The sequence below is a fragment of the Hemicordylus capensis genome, chromosome 4 (genome assembly GCF_027244095.1).
Source record: "Hemicordylus capensis ecotype Gifberg chromosome 4, rHemCap1.1.pri, whole genome shotgun sequence".
NCBI lineage: Eukaryota > Metazoa > Chordata > Lepidosauria > Squamata > Cordylidae > Hemicordylus > Hemicordylus capensis.
This window is the reverse complement of record NC_069660.1, coordinates 286,635,972-286,662,771: the sequence shown is the minus strand read 5'-3', so window position 1 is coordinate 286,662,771 and position 26,800 is coordinate 286,635,972. Positions and strand designations below refer to the sequence as shown.

General features: G+C 43.0%; 1 protein-coding gene across 2 annotated transcripts in view; it reads left to right on the top strand.

The window, feature by feature from the left end:
- Positions 1-26,800, top strand: part of RGS22 (regulator of G protein signaling 22) — a 128,649-nt gene that overhangs the window by 65,739 nt on the left and 36,110 nt on the right. For both annotated transcript variants that reach the window (XM_053250539.1, XM_053250540.1), the window contains exons 16-21: positions 9,323-9,517; positions 13,693-13,785; positions 16,746-16,912; positions 18,219-18,381; positions 23,165-23,323; positions 24,514-24,582. In XM_053250539.1, coding sequence (XP_053106514.1) covers positions 9,323-9,517; positions 13,693-13,785; positions 16,746-16,912; positions 18,219-18,381; positions 23,165-23,323; positions 24,514-24,582 — 846 coding nt within the window. The remainder of the gene's footprint in view (positions 1-9,322; positions 9,518-13,692; positions 13,786-16,745; positions 16,913-18,218; positions 18,382-23,164; positions 23,324-24,513; positions 24,583-26,800) is intronic.

Sequence of the window (26,800 nt, the reverse complement as noted above, 5' to 3'; positions counted from 1 at the left end):
TCTTGTGTCTATCTTATTGTTGCGAGCCACCCTGCTCAGTAGTGCACTGGAGGGACAAGGTATAAATATTTTAAATAAATAATAATAAATAAATAAGAACAGCCCTGCCGGATCAGGCCCAAGGCCCATCTAGTCCAGCATCCTGTTTCACACAGTGGCCCACCAGATGCCTCTGGGAGCCTACAGACAGGAGTTGAGGGCATGCCCTCTCTCCCAGGGGCGTAGCTATAATTGAACAAAAGGGTTCAAAGAACACGGGCCCCCAGCTCCTGAGGGCCCTCCAGATCCACCCCTCCCTATTTTCTGCATTATCTCCCTCACACTGGGGGGCCGCCAGAGAAAGTGCTGAACACGGGCCTCCTCTCCCCTAGCTACGCCCCTGCTCTCTCCTGCTGTTACTCCCCTGCAACTGGTATTCAGAGGCATCCTGCCTGTGAGGCTGGAGGTAGCCTATAGCCCTCTGACTAGTAGCTGTTGATAGACCTCTCCTCCATGAAATTATCCAAACCCCTCTTAAAGCCATTCAGGTTGTTGGCTGTCACCACTTCTTGTGGCAGAGAATTCCACAAGTTGATTATGTGTTGTATGAAAAAGTACTTCTGTATCTTGGTCCTAAATTTCCTGGCAATCAATTTCATGGGATGATCCCTAGTTCTAGTATTATGTGTGAAGAGAAAAAGTTTCTCTGTCTTGATCCACGTTTTCCACACCATGCATAATTTTATAGACCTCTGTCATGTCTCCCCGCAGTCGTCTTTTTTCTTAACTAAAAAGCCCCAGGTGCTGTAGCCTTGCCTCATAAGGAAGGTGCTCTAGGCCCCTGATCATCTTGGTTGCCCTCTTCTGCACCTTTTCCAGTTCTACAATGCTCTTATTTAGATGTGGGGACCAGAATTGTATGCAGTACTCCAAGTGTGACCACACCATAGTTTTGTATAAAGGCATTATACTGTTAGCAGTTTTAGCAGATCCTTGGAGGAAGAGCAGGATATAAATATAAATAAATAAACACTCCATACTGATCCAGCTAAGCTCTACACTTGGATGCCCCTGGCTTCAGAGGCAGATTCTTGCCTGGAGGCTGCCTGTCTCTTGGAAGCCTAGATGAAATGAGAGTGTCCCAATTGTCCTTTTGTTCAGTCTCTTCTTCTGCCTCTGATTGCAACAAGCAGTAGAGGAGGGACTGTTGGAAAAGGAAATGTCACTTCTGTTTGCACTCTCATAGGAATATAGCAAGTTGACTTATGCCAAGTCAGACCACGGGTTCTTCTAGCTCAGTATTGTCGGCACGCCTGTAAGGGTTTCAAAGAGGACTCTTTCCCAGCCCTGGAGATGCCAGGGATTGAACCCGGGACCTTCTGCATGCTCTGCTGCTGAGCAGAGACTTGTAGACCCTCCAGGTCAACACCTCGCAACCTAATTCGGAGATCAGGGAGGTGGCAACCAGAGCCAAGGCTTTCTTCATGGTGGCACCCCTGTTGCAGAATACTCTTACCATGGAAACTCATATGATGCCTGCTCTGGTGACCCTTAGGCACCTGATCAAATCAACTTTATTCTCCTGAGTTTTTAATAGAATAATATGGGGTCCATCACCATAATATGGGGCTGGGCTGGGTGGAAGGCATGACCCTACTGGTCTTTCCTCAGATGACCATTTACCCATCAGGGCTCCACTGCCTGTGTGCCCACAGGAGCAGTGCAGCAGTGAGCCCAGTGGCGATTGCGGGGGGGGGGGAGTAAGCCAGGGTTGCCAGGTATCCCATGATGCACTGTGCAAGCAAGCCTTTTGGAAGGGCGGTATAAAAGTTTAAGTAATAATAATAATAATAATAATAATAATAATAATAATAATAATAAATAAATAAAGATGGCTGCCGGTTGCTTGGGAGTAGCTGCCGGCAGCGTGAAGCCCCCGTCGACTGGAGAGTGAGGTAGGAGGCGTGTGCTTGTTCCCTGACCTCCCTGCTGTGTATGTACTTCTAACATAGCACACACACAGCTCTAGCCCCTGCACTAGTCTCCACACTTCTGAAGACTCGGATGCTTTTGTGCAAGCACACAAATACTTCCAGAGCTTCCCTGTACTTCAGAAGCTCCAAAAGTACTTGCACTCTTGTGCAAGGGTGCCTGTGTTTTGGACACACTGATGTCAGACGCACACACAGAGCAGTAGTCAGGATGTCAGCCACTGTTTTCTTTATATGTTTTTGTGTCCATTTACTATTGTTTTAATGCTGGTTTTGCTAGGAGCATGATTAGAAGTTGAATTTACAAATGGATTGTTTTATAGTGTTGCATGCTAGCTCTCTTGCAGTTTGTTTGTTTTTTAACTGAAAGGTAGGATATAAATATGTTTAAAGAATAATTAAAACATGGCATGAAGAAAACCATCTGATCTGTGTGGTGAGCTGCTGTGCATCAAGGGCTCTCCACATAGCGACAGCTGCCACAGAGGGAGAATTAAAGCCGTCTCTGCGGCAGCCACATCTCATGCCTTGGCCTTCAGGCACGCCCCCTACCCCCTTCCCCTGGAGCCTGGCAAAAAGCCCAGGCTTAAACCCCTTTGGGATGCATTGCAAGACCTTGATATTTGGTGGCTAGGGTTAAGCTTCTAATTGGGCATGAGGTTTTAGCGTGTGCTTATTTTATCCGATTTTATAGGGATGCTTGATGTATGTGTGTTTTTATGTGTTGAATACCAGTTGCTGGGAAGCAATAGCAAGAGAGGGATTTTTGCTTATATGTCCTGCTCATGGGCTTCCCAGAGGAATCTGGTTGGTCAGTGTGAGAAACAGGATACTGGACTAGCTAGATCTTTCATCCAGTACAGCAGGGCTTTACTATGCTGCAGCCTTCCTGGAGCCCCAGCAATGGGTTGAGTTTGTAATCCAAATAAACAGTTATTAACAACAGGGATATGAGCAGAATCTCCAGGAAACTTCTCCTGCACATGTTCCACAGAACTGAATGGGAGGTGCAGACGAATGCTCAAGCTCCCATTTATTTCATTGTATTTTGCATAGAGCTTGGGTGCATTGTGTCCAAAGTCTTTCATACAGACTTTTTTTGTTCACTCATTATGGCACAGAAAATAAGGAGTACATTTGATTACTCTGAAGCATTCCTCATTTCTTCAGTATTTCCACCCAAGCTTTACGATATGCTAAAGAAACAACAGCACATTCCAGGGGGTGTGTCACTGTATGTGTAGTGAAAGGAATGCATGTGGTTATTTTGCTATAAGTACATATAGTAAAGTGCAAAATAAATTGGAAAAGCAAAACGACAAACATGTGGGAATCGGTTATGGTCGGGAGTGGGGGGAGTGGAGAATGCTGGTTAGAGGTAGAAAAATGTAAAACTGTTATGAGAAATGTACTGTTATACCAGAGATGATTTCTTAGATGAAAAGAACTACCACTGCTCCATGTATAGAAATCAAATTGCTTAAGAACAATACTGACAACCTGAATTTTATGTGTGGGTGTGTGAGTATGCCTCCTAATTTTCTTACATAGCAAAGCATGTGCTTAACTCTTTCCTATTGAATTCAAAAGGGCCTAACATTTAATGCTGGATGGGTTGTGCCCCGATATATTTTTTTTAATGCAGAGTTTTATGCCTGAATGTTAACTTGATTTTGGGGGATGGGTAGGGGGAAAAGAGGGCTGAATTTACTGTCTCCAGATTTTGCCTTTATAAATGATATAAAGATGCAAACCCTGAGCAGAGTCCACATCTGGAATCTGCTTTAGGCCCATCTTAAACTTTAATACACTTTATATTATAGAGAAATATATAGAGGTAATATAGGAAAATGCATTCTTTTACTGAAGAAAAAAATAAATTGCTGAATAAATGAAGTCTGATATGCTATTATATGTACTGTGACTTTTGTTTGAACTTTTCAGGCATTTATAGACAACCAGTTAAATCACTTTTTTTCCTTCATGTAATGGACAGTATCATACTATGATTGTGTGGAGCACTATCCTGTGAGGGCCATTTAATGAAACTCCAGTGAGAGTTTAGGAAGCATAAATGGAGAGGGAAACTGCCCTTGATATAGTGTTCGCCACTGGGGGGAAATACATTGGGTATATAAGTCCGAACTTCTGTCTGCAACTATGAAGGGTTAAAAGATTAGACTGCTGGAGACAAAGAGCAGGGCTTTTCCCTCCTGTGAACTGGAAATGGTAAGATAGAGCCATTGCTTTCTGTAGTGTCTACACTCATCCCACTGTTATCTTTGTTCATGGGATAGATTTTTATTATGGTCACAGATCAGCAGAAATCAAGTAAAATACAGAACCCACATGCCAAATTATACATCACACACTGTACATAAAAATCCATCATAAAAGCATAAGAAGGGTTAATGCTACTTAATCAATTTATTGCGACAGTGGAAGCAGCAGCATGGAACATAGCGACTCTATCAGCAATGTAGGAATTCTGATCAGAGAGAAGAAAGGAAAAATAAAACACATCAGGCCAAACTGGTATTTTTTGTAAAATAGGGGTAAAAAAATCAGCACTAATATCTCGGATGAAAGGGCAATACAGAAGGACATGAACCACTTCCCACCACTGTCCCACAAGTTTTGAAGGTCTCTGCAGTGCTGACATGGGATGAAATGATATGGGATATAAAGAAATGTATTACAACTGGGGGTGCCTCTATCACACCACTTTCAGCTCTCTTAAACACTGTTGTCTGTCTTCAGCTTTCTTCTAAATGCAAACACACAAACAACTGTGATTCCCAGAGGTCTAACAAGATCCTTGATGGCTTAAAATGAGGGACTGCCTTCTTCATATGAACCTTCAGTTTCAGAGACTTTCCCAAGAGGTCTTGCTGTCAGCATGTGGTGGGATGGTGTCTGGAAAAGGGTGGCGCCCAGTCTTTGGAATGCTTTCCATGAACCAATTTGTGAGGGTCCTGCATTTAGGCATGTGATCAAGACTGTTGTATTCCCCAAGGATTTTGCCTTACTTATGCTCCTGCTCCAAGTTTTATTAACTTGCAGTTTTACTGACTTTCTTTGTGATAGTTGCCTTTTATGGCTTTTATTGTTTTCTGTTTTAATATACTCTACAGTATTTAAACATCACTTTGTAGATTTTTTCCAATTGAAAAGCGACAGTTTTTAAAAATAAAATATAGCGTGAAGAAGGATGGCACGTTGTTCATCTCTGCACTAACAGAATAGGTAAGAGTTTATAAAAATGATACAAGTACTCAGAAGAAAGTTACGAAAGGCTTTACCAGATCAAATAGGGAACAAATGCTCTACTCTTTCAGTACTCCAGTGCAATCTTACTGAATGAGTGGAGGAAACAACAGGTGAAGTATTACTAGGTAGTGGGCAGGCTAGGCTTGGATGTGGTTTGTGCTACTGAGATATTTGTCAATCAAGTTTGTCTGGGTCAGAATGGAGAAGGAACTGGATCTTAATTCAGAAGCCTTGGAAAACCTCCTGTATGGCAATTGTAAGAAAACATAGTGTTCATCATATAATAACATTTAAGACTTGATGTTCCACACAAGGCCTGTTAATCGTGCTATTAAGGACATGCCACTTTCCCAATGTGTAAAACAAGAAGATGTCTGAGCCACTAAAAACACACATTGGTGAGAAAACATTTCCAGCAAGGAAAACTCCCCCCCCCCTTTCATCCTTTCCTTTTCTCAGCTCTTATGTGTTGGTTTATGAGTCATAGGAGGGCAGTCTATTTAGCCTTGAAGCTGCCTGGCTGACTGAATAAAATGGCTAATCTCCTTCTAAGAAAAACAGTTTTATAGATGTTGCATTATTTAATGTCTGGGCTGTTCTTTGCTAAGTTAGCCTTTTACACGTGAAAAGTGTAGAGTGCGTTAAAATGTGATGTAACTCAAGCATTAGACTTTGGGATCCTTCCACAGGGCTTGCAAGATCTGGTACTGTTGTGTTTTATTAGAGTTGTATCTGAAATTTCATTTATTTTACAGTCAGCTAGGCCAAAAGAGGAGCTGTAATATATATTGTCTGATATTTTGTAGCTCAACACAGTCTTAATTCACTATAACTTTTCATGCACATGGAGTTAACCTTACATGCAGTACAATGAATCAGTAAATATTTAGAGTGCAACGCAGTGTGCATCATAAATGTCTTCCTAGTTGTTTTTTAAACACTGGATGAGTTTATCTTGGGTTGCAATTGCCAAAAGCTATTGCAGTTGGGGATTATGGGAGTTGTAGTCAACCACAGTGAGGGATCTCTCTTACAGGGAACAGTGGTTGCTACATGTTATAAATTCTAATGCCCAGAATTCTAATGAAATATTCATTTAGACAGTGAGGGGAAGAAATGTTAGAGGTTGTTGATTTTTACCCCAAATAGGTAAAAAAGCAGAGCACTAAGGAATGAGCACACACTCCAGTTACAGAGTAGGTAGCAGAGGATGGTTTGGATATTGCAGCTATTTAGAGAAAACACATGGAGATCCTTGTATGACTAAACACTAAATAATTATTGGTTGAATACACTTAGATAGGAAAGACCTATATCTAATCTAAAGGACTACATAGTGGATAGGTAAGGGGAGAGAGAAAGATGTTTCCATCTGCTCTCTAGGAAGAAAGGAAGGATTGTGACTCAGCACAGGAAGTGCTGTAGAGTCAGTTCAGGGGTCATAGAGTAGGGACAGATAGGGAGACCCCTACTCACTGTCTCTACTCCCAATGCCCCTAGTGGTCATTAGGACAGATGGTGCAAAAGGTCGATGCACTGGAAGTTCATCTCCAACAAGAAATCCTAAAATATTTACCCCTTGGCACTTGAAAAATGATAGAAAGTCATTCCCCATTTTATACCAGTTAACATCTTAGAAGAGTGCACACAGTACACCTGCAAGGGAAAGTGATGCAAATTGTCTTTGACTCAAATCCAGGCTCAGGGATAATTTGTGAGCATTTATCAGTCATCCTCAACTAAACGATATATATGAATCCAGATAAGACTGAATCCAGATAAGATGGAGGTACTCACTGTGTGGGGTTGAAACTCACGAGACGATTTTGATCTGCCTGTTCTTGATGGGGTCACACTTCCCCAGAAGGAACAGGTACGCAGTCTGGGGGTGCTTCTGGATCCAAGTCTCTCCCTGGTGTTGCAGGTTGAGGCAGTGGCCAGAGGTGCCTTCTATCAGCTTCGGCTGATACACCAGCTGCGTCCCTTTCTTGAGACAGATGACCTCAAAACAGTGGTACATCTGCTGGTAACCTCCAGACTGGATTACTGTAATGCACTCTAAGTGGGGCTGCCCTTGTATGTAGTCTGGAAACTACAGTTGGTTCAGAATGCAGCAGCCAGGCTAGTCTCTGGGGCATCTAGGAGAGACCATATTACTCCTGTATTGAAGGAGTTACACTGGCTGCTGATATGTTTCCAGGCAAAATACAAGGTGTTAGTTATAACCTATAAAGCCCTAAACAGCTTGGGCCCTGGGTTTTTAAGAGAACATCTTCTTCGTTATGAACCCCACTGCCCATTGAGATCATCAGGAGAGGTCCGTCTGCATTTGCCATCGGCTTGTCTGGTGGCTACTCAGGGATGGGCCTTCTCCTCCTCTGCCCCAGAGGTTTGGAAAGTGCTCCCTGCTGAAATAACAGCCTCCCCATCTCTGACAACTTTTTAAAAGTCTTAAAGATGCACCTATTCACCCAGGCTTTTAATTAAATATTGTTTTAACAGTTTTAACCTCATTTTAAAATGTTGTTTTAAAATTTAAATTGTTGTAATGTTTTAACTTTTACTATGTCATTTATTTTGTTTTAACTACTGTTTTAAGTTTTTTGTCATTTATTTTAACTAATGTTTTAACTTTTTGTTTGCTTGTTGTAAACCGCCAAGTGACGTGAGTTTTGGGTGGCCACCGGCTCATCTGGTAGCTACTCAGGGACGGGCCTTCTCTGTTGCTGCCCCAAGGCTTTGGAATGCGCTCCCTAGTGAAATAAGAACCTCCCCATCTCTGACAATTTTTGAAAAGTCTTTAAAGACACACCTGTTCACCCAGATTTATTGTTTTAATGTTGTTCTAGAACATTGTTTTTTAAATTTTTTAATTGTGTTTTAAATTTCTTGTTTTTGTTTTTAACTAATGTTTTAATGTAGTTTTTATCATGTTGTAAACTGCCCAGAGACATACGTTTTGGGCGGTATAAAAATGTTAAATTAAATAAATAAATAAATAAATAAATAAATAATATATAAGGGTTTTTAAATTTAGGCAGCTCAAACCATAGGAAATGAATGATCTCCTTGATCACTTCCTGCCTTTCAGATATTCCTCTGAATCCAATTAGTTCCTGCCTACTCACTTCCTTACTAGTCCAAGACTGACATATTGTGGAAATTATGACTTGTTCTAAATGTCACAGCAGCCACATTCTGTAGCTCATAGAGAGCAACCCTCATTGGCTGATGTATGTATGGTCAAAAAATGTATGACCATTGTTTGAAACTGAGACCTGATTCCCAAATATATATTTGATGACTTATAACTGAGGCATATCTGTTTTACACATGGTGGCAAAATGAGATGTCAGATGATAGAATGGACTGTACCACTGCAGACTAAAAGTGGAGGGTGTGATTTTTGAATATTCCCCTATATTAAAATAAAAACTTATGAAAGTAAAAAACTAACTAGCACATCAAGGAGAAAGATTCTGGCCCAGCACACTCACTGCTGTGCTGTTGATCTCCCCAATGCAGTCTGAAATGGCACAGTCTCCTCTGTTTCCTTAGGCCATTTTGCTCAATGTGTAGATCAGGCCTGCTCAACTTTGGCCTTCTAGCTATTTTGTGGACTATAACTTCCATAATCCCCAACCAGTGGCCAATAGCCAGGGATTATGGGAGTTGTCAGCCAACATCTGCAGGAGGGCCGAAGTTGAGCATCCCTGGTGTAGATAAAGTCTGAATGTGTGTCAAGGGTGTCTGCTGAAAAGCATTGGTTATTCAGTGATGACTGAGGTGGCTCATTCACACATGCACATCAAATACTGTATTTTTAATTTTAAGTTGCAGCAAAACAGCTCTGTTCTGCAACAGTGCAGGCAGTGTTTTAGATACATGCAGCATTTTGCTGCAGAGAATGTGAGCCACCAAACACATCATTACACACTGAGAAGAAAAGCAGACATTTTTAATACAGAATGTGTAAGTGGGTGGGGAGAGCCTAAGATAGACATCGAATTTTGGAACAATTAATAGCAGAATGAGGATAGAAAGCCAAAATTAATATTAAAGCTTCTCTTCCACTTATACAGTTTCTTTACGCCACTTACATTGCACCTTCTGCCAGTATGGACATTGGGCTACAACAAATTACAAAAAGTGAGATTTATCAGAAAACTGAGCCACCATTTGAGGATCTTTTTGACCCAGCAGAAGAATATATACTCACCCTTCTCTTGGATCCATGGATGAAAATGGTGGAACAAGACAGAGAAACGTATGGGCAGGTAATCTAAGAGTAGATAGTACTGGGTAAGAAGGAAGCTAATTTGTTGTGAATTCTCCATGCGCCCCATTTGGAAAGCTGTTGAATTTGAAATCCCTGAATTTGGAAGTCGTCCAGCTTTGAATCACTTCAGGACCAATAAGGAAGATGTCCAAGAGCATCAGTCCTCCTGTTGCCACTACATAATCAGTTCCAAGCTTTAAGTCTGTCTTTCAAATTCAAAAATTATTGTTGAGACTATAAGCCATAACAAAAAGTACAGTCACTTCTCTTTACATCATCCTGTAAAATAAAACTGTGTTATTAATAGTTCCAACAACTACATTTCTGTCAAAATACTTTTGATGCAATTTTACAACAGCAAAGGAGGCTACCTTAGTGCTTATATCTCTGTCTTTGCTAAGAAAGTACATGCTCAGCTTTCTGTAGAGTGGATTAATAATTAGTTCCAGTAAGAAGCTAGGCTTGAAATTTTGTTCCTTTCCCCTTTTATTTATGGCACCTTCAAGCAAACAGTGACATAGGTCTTCCATTATACTGATCCCATGAGTGCAGAACCTCTAGTCAAAAGGTATTTTCCTAAACCAGCCTTCTAAATATTGCTATTTTCTAGCTCCTCCATCTGGTGAAAGTAAGGGCCAACCAGTTTGGATGGCTTCCTTCCAGCACGTGATGCAGTGATATAGCTAGCCATCTACACCTCGTATTTCCCCAAGCCAATGTCCTCATTTATAGTGGAGAGAACTGGAGACAGCTATCCATCCAGTGCAGGGATGTCACTGACATTGATGCCATGTTTGCAACTGCTCAGAGGCTCCACTCTTAATGGGGGCCCACAAGCCAATATTTTATTTAGCCCTTTCCAAGCAATGATCTTAAGAGAAATATGGCTTGTCTGCTAGCAGGGGCTCTGGCCAGACTACAGCACATATGAACAAGAGACAGTCAGAAATCAAATGTGGACTCTCTGATCTTTCTTCCTTGGATCTTTGTTATCCCCAAGTTAAAAGCACACTCCAAGTTTAGCTTTTGCCACATGAAAGATTGAAAGAAGAGTGTGTGTTCTGGCAAGGAGCCTAGAGCCAAGGACAGAGTGAGGAAATTTGGCTGTTTTGCTGAGAGCAAGTAAGGAGCTGAGCAAGAGGAGAAAAGGGTAGGGAGGTGAGGACCCCGCAACCAGGAGTCCAAGAGGAGGAATGGTAAGGATCATACTACTATCTGGTTTGGAAGCTTGGGGAAGGATGAGTCTCTTTTTTTCCAGTGGGACATTTTTCTTCGCAAAGTTGCCCTCTCCAATTTGCAGAGAGGTTTGTAGACTTGTATTTTTCCCTTACTGGGGCAAAAAGGAGGATGAGTGGAGGGGATGGTTTTGATAAGAAAATGAGCTTGACTGCTTTCTGCCATTGTTGCTTTGAGTAAAACTACCACCACCTTGGGGGAAACACTTGCTGTTTGACTGAGCATCAGGTGTAGTTTGTCCCCAGAGGTTGAAAAGAATCATTAGGGGACTGAAGTCATAGGTACAGACAAAGTTGCTTTATACCAAGTAAAACCATTGGCCCATCTAGCTCAGTAATTGTCTGCTCTGATTGGCTGTGGCTCTCCAAGGTTTCAGGCAGAAATCTTCTCCAAGGCCTACCTGGAGATACCAGAGATTGAACCTAAGACCTTCTGCATGCAAAGCAGATGTTCTATCACTGAACCACAGTCTCATTCTCATAGTCCCTGCTAGTCAGGAGGATTGTTGCACCATAATCTTGCCAGCACCATTGCTTCTGTTCACAACAGCGCTCTCTCTCTCTCTCTCTCTCTCTCTCTCTCTCTCTCTCTCTCTCTCTCGCTCTCTCACCTTTCTGTTTGCTTTGCATGGGATTTCACCCATCACTCCCTTTAGGACTGAGGTGAATTTGCTCAATGTAGAACAGGACTGGCATCAGGAGTTAGTATTGTTGGGCACCTGTCTCTGCAGATGGCCTGTTACCAACCCCTAGAGCCCCTCCCCCCTGCCTGCTCCTTTCTGCTTAGTTCCCTGCCCTCTCAGAATGAGTATTGGTAGGAGCAAAGAGAAAGAGTAGCAGCCTCTGCTCAGCTCACCCTCTTCCTCGGGCTGGCTGTGCAAATTGGCAAAAGCAGCAAGGAGGAGTTGGGCCCTCTTGAAGGCATCTTGCTTGGTCCCTAAAAAACCTGCAGCTGGCAGTGGTACATGGTAGAAGAGGGGATTATTGGTCCCTTTTCACTCTCTTTCTCTAAATGGGTACTGCCTCCAACTTTATTATCTGTGCACAATGGCTGTAGCCAGGAGGTGGAGGTGACCCCCCCCCCTCAGGGATATACCTGATCCTTCCTTCCATTTTCAGTAGGCTAGTTCACACAATTATGAATAGGGCAGAAGATCCGTCCTACCCTAGTTCAGGAGCTGTACACACTCCCATTTTCTGCTTGTGAGATGAAGGTGCCTGCACTGACTGTGTGCTAAGCGCAGCTGTACCCAGGTCTTTAACAAGGTAGGAGGAAAATCTCTCTGTCCTAGCTGCTGCTTAGCACAGAGTCACTGCTGATACCTTCAGTCTTGTTTTCAACTTTCACATGAGCAGAAATGGGAGTGCACACAGTTCCTGAACTTGGGTAGGAGGCCTCTTCGTGATTGTGAGAACAAGCCTAATGTGTTTTTAAAAAAGTAAATACCTAGTCACTTCTACTTGTGGTGATGTAAGGATAAGTGTTGAGAAGTATTCTACCCAGTTGCTCACTAAGAAATCATTCAAACAAATAACTGTAAAATATTGGACAACCTGTATTTGTGTTCTGGCAGCTCTTCAATGCTTGCTAACTCCCCAGGTCCCCCTTACCACAAAACGTCTAGCTATGAGCCTGTTGGTGCTTTTAAAGCTCTCGTATTTTCAACCCTACCGGGTGTACATTACTTGTATAAGAGGATTTAAAGACAATTTTTAAAATAGCGTTTTATCTTTGGGGCTATACTGGCACATCAGTCCAGTGCTGGTAACATGATAACCCAGCCCCATAGTAAATATTAATAAATAGGAACATAGGAAACTGCCATATAGTGAGTCAGACCCATTGGTCTTATCTAGCTCTCTATTGTCTTCACAGGCTGGCAGTGGCTTCTCCAAGGTTGCAGGCAAGAATCTCTCAGCCCTATCTTGGAGAAGCCAGAGAGGGAACTTGAAACCTTCTGCTCTTCCCAGAGTGGCTCCATCCCCTGAGAGGAATATCTTATAGTGCTCACACTTCTAGTCTCCCATTCACATGCAAGTAGGGTGGACCCTGCTTAGCTAAGGGGACAAGTCATGCTTGCTACCACAAGACCAGCTCTCCTCTCCTCTGATGTGGCTGTGGGCTGGGGTGGAAATGTTTCTTCAGGGGGAAAGAGCTGTGCTGCTCTTCCCCATTGTTTGTGTTCAAGCTGGATGAGTACTCCCAGCACTGACTTTGCATGGCAAAATGACTCAAAGCCAACACAGAGAAATATTTTTCAAACAAAAAAACACACACACAAAATTTGATCAAGGGAAAACCCACATCACATTTGAGAACTTTGGTCCTCGTTTTGGGAGTCAATCCTGAGGTCTCAAGTTAAAGCATGGCTTGAATGTAATGTCTGTTGCTTAGGAGGTGCAGGTCAGCTTGACTGACAAAGAGCCACATTGTCCATTTTTCACTATATAATAATATAGCCATTTGAGCATTAGGTCACTGTGTTATTTCCAATGCTTCTAGAATCAGGGCATTATCCAGATGCTTCTGAGTATTTATATTTTGTTGTTAACTGAAACTTAATACTGATCCCTGAGTGAGTTTATCTCAAATTATTGGATGTTCCTCCTGAATGCAAATCCTTTCCCCCTTCTTTAGCTTCCACAAAGGCTTAGTATCTTTGTTGCGCTATCTTTTGTATTATGCATTACATCCGTGTGAGGGTGAGGGTATCCCGCTCTCAGAGGAAATTTTGGTTCAGCTGTTACAGCAGATCGGCTTGAATCATCTGCTCCAAGGATGCCGCTCCCAGTGATATGCCTTCTGAGCATCTGTCTTGTTACTGGCAAATGCGGTTCTTTTCTACCCACTGGCACTGGCAGGCTGCCTCTCCTACCCCTTCATCTTTCTTTCTATAATGTGCACTGTGTAGATGACATCAGATATTATTTTTATTAGGTGGGGCTGATGGAAGAAACTCGACAGCTGGACTCGGTGTACTTTAGAAAGCTGCAGGCTTTGCGTGAAGAAAGCATTTCCAAGAAGGGTGAGGTAAGACAAGCACCTATTAACAAAAACAAACTCTTTATTTTTGCCTAGCACCAGGAGGTTAACACTTTGTGTCTCAACTATGACAACATTTTTGCGGAACATGTAGACTTGTACACCCCACTGCTGAACGACCGCTGGTTTCAAAAACTCATCCTCACACTGAGGCCCAATTTATGCAAACGAACTGCGGTGTGCCAGCTGCTTGAAGGATGTGGCTAACGTTGCATGTGAAATGGCCCACCACATGGATCTAGAAATATTCATCATGCCACAGAACTACAGTGCCCAGGGTTTCATAGGGAGAGGGGCCGGGCATTGCTGCCAAACCATTTTGAGCCTATGGTGTAGATCAAATGTCAGCAACCTTGGCTCTCCAGCTCTTTTTGAACTGTGGCTCCCCTCGTCCCCAGCCCCAGTTTGTTTTGGCTGGGGTTGATGAGAGGAGCTGCAGTTCAACAGCAGCTGGAGAGTCAAGGTTGCCTCTCCTTAGTGTAGATACAGCGTAAGGAGAGGAGCTGCAAGTTGGATGAAACCCAAAGCAAAAGTGCTTGATGGTGGAAGAGTGTACCTCAAGGATGTTGGGCACTTTTGTGTTTGAATAAATGCACAGTCCCAAGACAGACAAAGAGAAATAATATCCAAGACAGGCTTGTTATAAGTATGGTAAAATGAAACACCAGCAGATGCTGGTTTCTGTCCGTGTGTGCATGCGTGTGCGCATATACATGCATGTGCACAATATAATCTACTCACAATCTACGCACATTGATGATATTGCTAACAGTTGGTGACTTGCCTACCAAGCACCCACACCAGGCCTGCTCAACTTCGGCCCTCCTGCAGATGTTGGCCTACAATTCCCATAATCCCTAGCTATTGGCTGCTGTGGCTGAGAATTATGGGAACTGTAGTCCAAAAACAGCTGGGGGGGCTAAGTTGAGCAGGCCTGACCCACACCATCAGGCCTCAGCCAAGCTGAGGGGAAAGCAATGGTGTGTAAGTCAGATTCCAGAGCAGGCAGGCACAGTTCCAGGACAAGGTGGGTGGCTGGATGCAGGGGCAGGTGTGAACTCATAGAGACAAGTTGCTCAGGCTAAAAACCCAAGCCTGAACCAACAGTTACAGTATATGAGGTAAGCCAGGCCCTTTGTATTTTCCCAGATCACCTGGAGAGGCTGGGGTGATGGGCAGCAGTACTCTGGTCAGCCTCTGGGTGGCACTGCAGCACAGCAAAGATGAGACTAGCCGACATTCTGCGCAGAGTAACAGTGGGTAGTTCAATCTCAGCCCACACTGCTGTAGGTGTCTTAGATATCACCTGTGGTGCTGTGCAGGAGCACGCCACTTTTGCACTAATGCATACAACTGCGCAATTGCACTTTGGCTCCATGGCCATTGAAAATAATGGCTCTAGCATCCCAGAAGTGGGATTGCACAGTTTTACATATTAGCACAAGAGTTATTAGCTTGCACCACACTGTGGGTGTTGTTTTAGACACCTGCAGCATCATGGGCAGTTGAGAACCATCCACCTGCATTACAGAAAGCCAGTCACTGCCAGGAACCACTGGGCTAGAACTGGAAGCTCTTGGCCCTTTGTGCAGCTGCCTTGCATAGTTAGCAACCAGGACTGTGGTTTGCAGCATCTTCTGGACAGTAAAATATTTTCAGACTCTGAACTGACTCCGCCTATTTCAGCACTGGCCATGGGGTTAGGGTTACCCTAACCCTAACCCTAACCCTAACCCTAACCCAGGCAGGAAGTGCTGTATGATGTTTCCTGCTTGGCTAGCGCTTTGCCTGGATAAGAGTCTTCTTGCTTCTAGTATGTTATGGCTTTGTCACTCCGGGTCCTGACTAACCCCTTTAAGATGCCAAGCATTCAGCCCTGTCAAAGGCCAGCAATGTCCTCTGTCTGAGAACTGCACCGAGGAGAAGAGAGTAACGCATCTGGGCCTGGCTGCTGGAGGGCCAGGTTCAAGGCCTTGCTCCCTGATACCCCATAAACACTCAGAGTAAAGCTATTTGGGAAGCATGTGTGGCCACACCAGTTTTTTCTGGCACTGTGTTTCTCAAGCCCAAATGCTGTGTACTCTCCTCGTCTCTTCCCACACTAATGTAACTTCTCTTTCCAGTTAAGTCGCCTCCACTCTATAGTATAGAAAGCATTGCCATTCTGGGCATGTTACTATATTTTAAATATTTCCTGGGACAATGACTGTTTATTCCTTTTGAGGTAAGGGAATAGTTACATTGTTAATTAATTCATTTTTAATTTTAAAAGAGCCCACTGCAGGACACTCCACTTTCCACACAGACTTTCAATAACTTTACAACAGAACCCCCATTTTAGGTTGAACTCTGTTCTGCAATACTGTTAGCTTAGTGATTAAACTGTCTCTGCCAAAAGCACTTGTTCACATCTTCAGCTCGCCATATGGGAATCCTTGGGTTTCTTTGTTCTCAGTTATACCAGTATTATGACCTGGCTTGTGTTTTACAAAAGGGAATGGTTGGATATCTGTGGCCTTCAGAGGGTACATGCCTCTAGAAATGCCATTAATTTTCATAGTGTTGATCCAAAGTGATGATGGTATAGACAAGGAATGGATTTGGCCGCCTTTTTCCTTTTCTTTTCAAAGATGGGGAATAAATCTTAAGACTTTTTTTTGGTAGTCATTCTATGACTCATTTCAGGGATCAAAAAACTATGATTTCAGCACATTTCTCTCTCTTCATCATGGTTGACTCCCACACAACAGCATCTTGTAGTGACTGGAGGTTGTGCATCAATAATTCTTGGTGGGTATCAGATCTTGGTACTTTATTTGGATTCTAAAAGAGAGTCCCATGAAAGCTTGAAAGTGTGAGCAATCTATAAGAAAGGACAAAGCAATAATCAGGGATTAGAAAAAGGGTTATTAGATTATCTGGACAGGCTTGCACAATTTTTTCATTAGGATTTGGCTGTTGACGGCGAGGTCTCAAGGCGTCGTGATTCAACTAAAGCTGCAGAGCACCCAAGTCAAGTCCTTGAAGAACTTACGTCATACAACCTTAACGACTTAATACGCAACAAACTAAATTTGGAGGAGTTCCGATTATTTCTTGAACAAAACTCTGCAAGGTATTTGTCCTATTCTGCAGCGGGTCTTGTTACAAAAGCATGTTTCCTTCAGCGAAGCCTGTATTACTAGTATCTTATCACATCATATACCTTTCTCCCCCGCTGCTCTTCAGAACTAGATGTATGCCTGAAATGGTAATTTCTTTTTCGCCAAGAAAGAATGGGTCTGTTGGTTTCTTTGGGCTCTGTATGGCTAGTGGGTCTCAGGAAGTATGCAAGAGTGGGTGGTGTTGGGTGGAAGCCACGGTAAGACAGACACACACATGTGCTCCATTCCACAGCTCTCTTACTGCTCTAGTGCACATGTGGAGCACCCTCCTCTCTCGTTCCTGATCTGCTCACCAAGCCCTAACCTCCACCAGTCCAATGGAAGAGGCATGTGGTATTCATATCTGCAGATGTACTTTCTCTTTGATTCAGCCAATACCAACATAGAAAATAAAGGAGGTATGCCCAGGACTGGCCCAAGACATGTTGTGGTTCCAAGCAGCTTCAGCACTCAGTACAACATGCCTTAACTCCCTGCCCTGCTTTTCACAAAAGTTCTGGAAGACCTGTCTGATTCCCTAAACTCATCCAGTAGAAGAGCCATGCCACAGCATCCTGTGCAGCATTGCAAGGGAGCCCCTTTTGGGCCATGTGCTGCATCTGTTTCCCTTGGCTACTTTTTACTGAAAGATGAGTATCACCCTTTCCTTTCAAGTACTTGTGCTACTGGGCCAGTCCCTGGCAGTGCCTGCCAACAGAACTGCTGTTCGAGTAGTAACACCAGTGTAGATGGTGCTTTCCAGAGAAACATAAACCAACAGCAAGCTCCCCTTATAGTCTAAATTCAGATAGGGTGGTGGAAGTGGTAGCCAAGAGACTGGTCCAAAGGCTTCATAAAGGAGTTTCTATTGCTGCCATGTTTCTCAGCCCCAGATGAAAGATTGGCTTCAGCTTTTAAAGTTGGCATATAGACAGCGATGACCATAAGTTGCACTCATTGCAGCTGTAGAGAGCATTTTAAATCGCTCCACATAGTGCCCATTTCTATCATATGTGGTGAGCCATTAATGGGCAGTGGCTTATCATGCAGATCAGGATCTTTTTGCCACATTGTTGTTAACCTTTCTTCAAGGTTACTGTGATGAAGGTGTGGTCAGAATTGCCCAGTCTGTGTGGGGAACTGCTTGCTGCACACACTGGCTCTCTGCCAGAGAGATAATGGCTGCTTAGAATAATGGCTGTTTGGGTTAAAGTAATAATTCATTACTATGCGGAAGAAAATTGCACTGGGGAAAATACTCTTTGGCTTTTTTTGTAGCATGGACCTCTTGTGCTGGATAGACATTGAGCAGTTTAGGAGGATGCTCCACAAAGATAAAGAACAAAGAGAAGAAAAACTGAAGGAGATTAAAAATAAATATCTAAATAAGAAATACTTCTTTGGACCTGACAGCCCAGCGACAAAAGAGGAACAAGACCAGGTAACTGGCTACTTTAAAAAATTCTCACAAAGAACGGCAATGGTGTCTCTCTTATGTTTCTTTTTTAGATTGTGAGACCTTTGGGGAAAGGAAGCCATATCTATCTATCTATCTATCTATCTATCTATCTATCTATCTATCTATCTATCTAATATCTATATAAACCACTTTGGGAACTTTTTTTTTTTTTTTTGAAAAGTGGTATATAAATTTTTTTTTGAAAAGTGGTATATAAAAGTGGTATATAAAGTGGTATATAAATATAATTTTTTATTTTTATTTTTTGAAAAGTGGTGTATTCATGGCAATAGCAGCCCAGGAATTCTGTGCGCCTGAAGCAGTGCGCCAGATATATAGAGCATCTCCAGTACTCTGCTGTCTTTCCCTCATTTTTTCTTCAATGTCCTCCTTCTTTTTGTAATCTGCCCGGCAGCACAAGAGGGAGGAGGTGGAGGCAAGTGTGTGTGTGTGTGCTCAGAAAATCAAGCAGTGGCTATTGGAAAAAGGAAAGTGGGGAGGGGGAATCCAGTGCACATGTGAGAAGAGTGGCATTAGATGCCCTGCCTCAGATGCACAGAGGTCATGGGTTGTCATTGCCAGCACAGCTGGGGCTGCATATGAATGACACAACTGTGTGGGTGAGGCAAATCGCACAGAGTTTTCCAATGCAATTGACCATCTGCCAGAAAGGAGGAATGTATGTCTAATGATGTGGTATCCTAACAAATGCTTTCATCTGTGTTCATCAACACAAAAAGGTTTTCCTTTAAACCAGTGTTTTTTAAACTGCAAGGAACCCTGGGGTTTTATCAGAAGCTTATCAGTGATTCATAATAAGATCTGTAATGGTGGATAGGCTTCCCAGAAAGACAGCTTGCCCGCTACAACTGATATTCCCCTAGAATTTCACAGTTGCAGGGGAATGTTGGATGTCTTGATACCAGGGCTTGACAAATTGTCTTCAGACCTAGGAGCCAGGCCAAATATTTAGAAGCCAGGCAATGGACACTTGACAATATTACCAGATTTAGTGACAGACATTGTAGGGGGTAGGGGGGCAAATGGGCTTTTCTTTTGTCCCCTTTACGAGTAGCATACAGAGGATGAGTTTAAACAACTGCCTGTAAGTATTTACCAATGAGGGAGGAGAGGGTGGTCATGGGATGCACATTGGGCAGATTGTCTGAACCTGCCCAAATCCAGTTAACAAGATTTGCCACCCGACATTTTACCAACTTCTGTAAGATCTGGAAGTTGGGCAGAGAATTGCCGTAAAATGTCAGGTGGTAAATCTTGGTAACTGGTTTTTAGTGGGTTCAAATGACATAACTTACAGGAGCGTATGCTCCCCGTGACCTCTGGTTCCTCTTCTCCCTATTAGATAAGTACTTACAGGTGGCTGAACCCACCCTTAGAACAGAAACAGAGCTGCTTGGGACAAATATTTTATTAAATAATTCAACCTCTGAGTTGTATTTATTTATTTATATCTATGTAAACTGTTTTGGGAACTTTTGTTCCCAAAGATTGATTTATAAATAGTCATAAATATAAATATTCATAAATATTCATAAATATTCATAAATATTCATAAATATTAAATATTCAAAAATATTGATTTATAAACATTCATTGTTTTTGTATATTCTAGTCTAGGCACCACCATTAAATTTCTAAGCACCATGACTTCCTCACATCTGGGATTTGTCAAGCTCTAGTTTACACAGGGCAACAGTGAAGCTCAATGTGTTAGCATCCCTAATATCTTAGTATCCCCCATGGGTGTCTGGAGTATGTCTAATATCCCCCATGGGTGTCTGGAGGGGGGACAAGAGGGGGAAGCCCCCCCACATTGAGCCAGTTCTCATTGAATTCAGTGGGACATACTCCCAGGGAGTGGGGTATTGGATTGCTGGCTTTGTTCCCTCCCTGGAAAAAGTCCTGTGGACACCTTTGCTATGAACTGAATAGGTAACTAAAATGTGTTGTGGACATTCTTTGCAATGCACAGGGGCTCCATGACAGGCATTCAAGGGCTTCTTGGCTGATAAATTGATGTGAAACAGGTTCCCTCATGGCAGAGATGGCTGTCTACCCAATCATCTGAATTTCTCATAAAATGAAACTTCTGTAACTTTTTCTGATTTGCTAAACAGCTCTGTTAGTTGCAGTATTCAGACAAAGATTTGTTTTTCTACAGTGAAAACAACATTCTACTTTTGGCAAGTTGGGAGGATTGGTTGTGCCCCTAAAACTCCCCCTGCCATGAAGCTGGCCCCATCTGGTGATTGCTGATATTACAGTCCCAGGGAGGTCATTAGTGATATAGTTGCAAATTCAGATGTACAGGCGTTCTCCATGACAGCCCCCGTTGCCACACCCACCTTGACAGCCACACCCCCATGACCATGGCCATCCCAATGGCCACACTCTTCACTTAAACAAATGCAATAATGTTCTGTTACAAGAAGTCAAGGATCATGTAGACTCTAGGGAATGTACAAGAATGAATGACAGGGAATGCCCACAGAAATGCACTGGTCCCTTCCAAATGGCTATAGAAATGCATGGAATTTCCATGGCCATTTGGAAGGAACAAGTGCATTTCAGTGGGCATTCCTTGTCATTCATTTTCGGATATCCTGACACTAGTCCACCATAGGACTTGCATGCTGATGGTCCGAGGTTCAATCTCTGGCAGCATCTCCAGGAAGGGCTGGGAAAGACTCCTGCCTGAAACTAGGGAGAACCGCTGCCAGTCAGAGACAATACTGAGCTAGATAAATCAGTGGTCTGACTCAGTATAAGGCAACTTCCTATGTTCCTAAGACAGGAAGAATGGTAATAAATTGTTTAAATAGCAAGAGCAGCAGATTATTTCTGTGTCGAAAGCCAAAGGCTTTGCATCCCTGCTGAGACCCTGGAGGGGAAAAATTACCGGGATTGTGTCCCTGCCCATCCCTGCAGCACTACACTACTGGAGGTGGTTAGTTTTCAAGTTTTGCTTCTGACGTGGTTGATAGCAGCAGCTGCTATGTGGAAACGTATGGGAGGGGGCAGGGCCTTCTCAGCTGTGGCCCCCAGGCTGTGGAACGTGCTCTCAGCTGAGGTTCACATGACTTCCCCTCTTCCATCCTTTAGGAGGAAAGTGAAGACTGCTCTTTCTATCCAGGTTTTTGGCCAATGAGCTGCCCTTTGCTCTTTTTAAACGTTTAGTTGTATTTGTTTATGTTTTTAATTGAATTGTTGTTAACTGCCCTGGGGGTCTTAGGACGAAGAAGGGTATGTAAATAAATAAATTTCACGGTAAGAAATACCCACAAGGTGAAATTGATTTGGTGAAATAATCTTGGGATGACATTACCACATCCAAACTGAATGAGGAAATTGTGCTTTATGGGGTGTGTCTGATGACTTTGACATCAAAGGAACTATGGAGAGGAGAGCTGGTCTTGTGGTAGCAAGCATGAATTATCTCCTTTGCTAAGCAGGGTACACCTTGGTTTGCATTTGACTGGGGGACTACATGAGTGAGCACTGTAAGATATTTCCTTTAGGTGATGGGGCCACTATGGGAAGAACATCTGCATACTTGCAAGCAGAAGGTTCCAAGTTCCCTACCTGGCATCTGCAGACAGGGATGGGAGAGACTCCTGCCTATAGCCTCGGAGAAGCCGCTGCCAGTCTGGGTATATAATACTGAGCTAGATGGACTGAGCTTCGTAGAAGGCAGCTTCCTATGTTCTGCTGGGGGGTGGGCAGACAAAATATTGTATGAAATGACCAACAAGTCATTTACATCTCATAACTTAGAACTACAATCAGTGTAAAAAACAAAATAATAAACACTCAGATCTGAAGGCCCATGAAACTGTCTTCTGCTGAATCAAAACCATTGGTCCATCTTGCAAATGAATGGGAGACTAGAAGTGTGAGCACTGGAAGATATTCCCCTCAGCAGATGGAGCCACTCTGCAAAGAGCAGAAGGTTCCAAGCTCCCTCCCTGGCAGCATCTCCAAGACAAAGCCAAGAGAGATTCTAGCCTGAAACCTGGGAGAAGTCGCTACCAGTCTGTGAAGACAATACTGAGCTAGATGGACCTATGGTCTGACTCAGTATATGGCAGCATCCTATGTTCTCCTATGTTCTAGCTCAGCATTGCCTCAACTGACTGGCAGTGGCTCTCCACAGATTCAGAAAGGTCTTTCCCCGCCTTTCTTGGAGATGCCAGTGATTGAACCTGGGACCTTCTGCATGCAAAGCATGTGCTGTACGACTGAGCAGTCGCCTATTCCCACAGGTGTAGCAGCCTTGCTGAAGCTAAGCAGGTCTGGGTCTGCTCAGTGACTGCACCAGGGACTGCCTGGGAATTCTATGTACATCACTCGGAGTTCTGTTGAAGAAAGATGGGAGATAAATGTAACAGCAGCAATAAAACATTTAAAACTCATAAAGAACCCAGGACAACTTCTGAGTATTTTCTGATATGCAAAGCGTTGGTGTAAAACCTTTTGAAAGTGAAATGTTGCCCGCAAAACTGTTTTTCTATTGTATTTCTTCTGGTCATTAGCTATGACCAGTGTGTGAACTATTACGTGACAGAATAAATACTTTCTAGAAACAGTACCTTGCATGGTAATCTGAGAAGCTGGCTTCATTTTCCAAGAAATTATGCATGGGCCAGACACTCAGAAGCATTTTGTCTATACATAACGTCCCGTCCCGTCCCGTCCCCCCCCCAACCTTGTTTCAACAGTCCACTGATGTATTTGCATTCTTTAGATAATGAAATTAGCTGGAGGCTGGGGACAGATCCTTCACGAACGAGTTCCTCCCCTGATCCTCCTAGAGATTCAAAAGTCTATCCAGATGAGACTAGAGAAAAAGTGGCTGCCACAATTTATGACCAGTGAAGAACCAAGTCTGCGGAAAAAATCAAAGGTAATGTTTAGCAATGGCCATCATGGCATTATTGTTTGTTTGTGGCAGCTTGTGGTTTGCTTTTGGGACAAGGCATGCCCAAAACAGTATGGTCAGTTAGCTTAAAACTCACGAAGTGATGGTGACTCTATATGCCACTTTTTTCTAATTCACTCCCTAAAGCTGGTATTGCTGTTAGTCACTGAAGACATAAGAGGCAGTTGGTGTCTGGCTGTACATCTGGCAAGCTTTCTAGAGTGCTTTGGGAGGGGACACACGCAGGAAGCTTGATCTTTTGCTGTAGAATTCCACCCTCTATATACAATCCTTCCCTCACAGGCGCACACAAATGCAATCCAGCCCCATATGGAAGCTGCAAGTTGCTGAGTAGTGCAGAGGAAAATGAGCCCAAAGAAAAGGACCTGGCTGCCTGACACTCTGCTGTGTCTGCTTCTCACCCTCCCATCTGGGGCTGCCGGTTTCATCAAAAAAGGATCCAATCCCTTCTTCTGCACATTAGTTAAGTAGGCAGAAGCAGTGACTGGCTATCAGCCAGGCCTTTGACTGACTATATGAAAGAATTACGATTTGCTATATTGCACAATGAGTCTACTGGGTGGGAAAAGCTTTGAGCCTGGTGCCACATCACAGAGGAAAAACTGGTGAGTTTGCAGAGTCTACACTTCATTGGTTTTTATGACACCAGAGCCAGGAGAAAGGGCTGTTCACAAACTGCCAGAGAAGGAAACATGTGGATCCTAGTTTTGTTTTTCTGTTTTTCCAATATTTGTTTCAGATTTTCTTTTGTGTGCTTAATTTTTTTTTTTTTTTTTTAGTTTCTTGGCTAGGAAAAACAATCACTTTCAGCAAGGTACAAGCATCTGTAGACATGTGGACAGCTGTGCTTTGTCAGCCTGTGGTCCATTCTGAAAGTGGCCAGAGTCAGATTTTTTAGGAAGCAAGCCAATGTGTGGTGTTGTTTTTTTAATGCTCCCTTCTTACTTGAAGACGACCAGTTCAAGCAAATCTGGCCACCCAGATCAACTGTTTCCTTAACGTTGGTGGACATTATAATCAGTACAAACAATTTTGTACAACACATATGAGCCAGAGTACACATTTTCCATCAATGTACATGAGAATAATTAACACCAAAAACAGTATTAATGTGTACATTAACAATAACCATTCCACCCCTTTTTTGAATTCAGCCTTACCTACAAGATGCAGCAGAAGATATCTTAATCCAGAAGCAAGACAAGAAAAAAGAATTATGGAAGGCAAGAAGTGTTTGTTATCACTTTCCATTGGTTGCATCCTGGGGTCACACACCTCTAAACCATGTAACTCACCCACAAACATTTGGGTTCAAAGAGAGACTTTGGTTGGTGTTGAACAAGTGCAGAAGTTATTACATACTTAACCCTACAAGTTGCACAATCAGATAGTTAGTGAAATGGATTTAATGCAATACAGTACTGCTTTTTCTGAATTGGACATGGAAACGGGGCTGTGTGTATTTTGTACAAATGCAGAAAAAAGTGCGGAATTTGTGACTGGATACAGAAACTAGCATTTTGAGAATCTCCACTTGTTCGTTTAAATCTTGTTTCTAGACTTTATGGCTGCAGTAGACTTGAAAGTATTTAGGTGGACCCCTGGTGAATGTGTCAAGAAATGGGTACAGTAGGGTTTCCAGTGACCTAGCTCATTGCCCTTCTCAGTGGCTGCCAGAAACAGAAGCAAATATAGGCATAATAAATTTGTGTAATTTATACAAGTCCACTAATTTAAGCTGGTTTTGGAGTAGAATTTTTCTATCTTGGCGGGGAAAGGCCAAATCTTCTTATCCAGGGTACACATATAGCCCTAGCGGAGACCCATGAGCTTATGGGTTCCCCCATGTGCTGATCATGGCCTGTCCTGGGGGGTTAGCAGGGTAAGTATGAGTGGCAGTGCTCAAATCAGAGATTGTTGCACAAAACCCCATGCAATTCAGTACTTTCTCTGGATGAAGGCAACTTCTTTTACTTCCAGTTAGTTTAGAACAGCAGAGCAGGTGACATCTGCACCTTCATAGGTACATGCTCCAATGATTGAGGAGGAGATGGGCAAAGTTAAATAACGTTATCAAAAATAGACACCTATATATTTACAGAAAACACTACAATATAACAGGTGTTTTGGGGAGAGAGTAGTAGGAAAGAAAAGGTAGAAAAGGCAATATGGAAAGCAGAATATAGGAAAAGGAGAAGAAAAAGGAAGGTAAGGAGGGGAGCATTAATACCATCTCCATGCTGAGTGATTAATGGTTCCCAGAATCCAGGATCTCCTGATGTGTCAATCTTTGAGTATTCCATGTTATACTCTAATAGGCTTCAGATTGTAGTGAGGCTATAGTGGTACCATGATTCAAAGCTTCTTGTATTTTAAATGAATCATCTTATCCTTGACTGGGTTCCTTACTCTGTCCTAATCCCCACTCACCAACCCTGCTCTCAAGGATGGGCTTTTACATTTCAAGATATCCTGAAAAGTTACAAGATATGGTTTGGTGCCCATGTGAAGCAAATATGTTACAAAAATAGAAGGTGCTGTTGTATTCTGTCTAGTGATCTTTTGTGTTTTGTTATTTAGAAGTTTGTCCCAGTAGGGATCCTGTAGAGACTGTGGGGGGGTGGAGTCAGAAAGAAAAGGATGGGAAAGGAGACGAAGGAAATGGAATTGTTTCTGAATAAAGTCTTAATTATACCTACATAAGATTACTTTGTGTTTATAAGGGAAGCAAAGTCACATATTTGTACTCCAGGTAGGGGTTGTCTCAGGCATGGATGGAAGGAAGGGTGCAGGGAATAGCAAGTGCCCCCCACCCCCATGGGCACCACCCTCTCGACCTCTCTGTCCCTGCCCGTCCTCACCACACTGGTGTATGCTGTTCCTTGTCTCACTGGGGTGCACCTCTTCTTCCCTCTTTTTGATTGTTCAATTTATTGTTCAGTTTTTATACCACCTAATCACAAGGCATCCCAAGGAGGTTCACAAAAGTTAAAATACAATAAAACTCCATAAAAATCACATTTAAAACCTTAAAATCATTTAAACAGTAAAAAAAAACACCCCAAATACAAAAAGAAACCCAACCATGAAAAAGACAAACAGAAGCAGGAGAGCTGAGAGACCCTAAGAGGTAAAGGTCTTAAAAAATATAAAGGTCTTATTTTTTTAAAGCAGCCACAGATGTCAAAGAGTTCACTGGGAGAGCATTCCAGAGCCTGGGGGCAACAACAGAGAAGGCCCTGTCTCACGTACATGGCCATTTAGCCTCTCTCAGTGTTGACACACAGACCAAAGGCCCCTCTGACAACCTTGTTGGATGGGCAGAAACCCCCATGTGCTAGGAATGCCCCTGCCACCACTGCTTAGCTAGGTGGCATAGTCTGAGAGTGCTTGCTTGTCACTGCTGCGCCTCAACAATGTAGACTGAGACGTGGCCTGCAA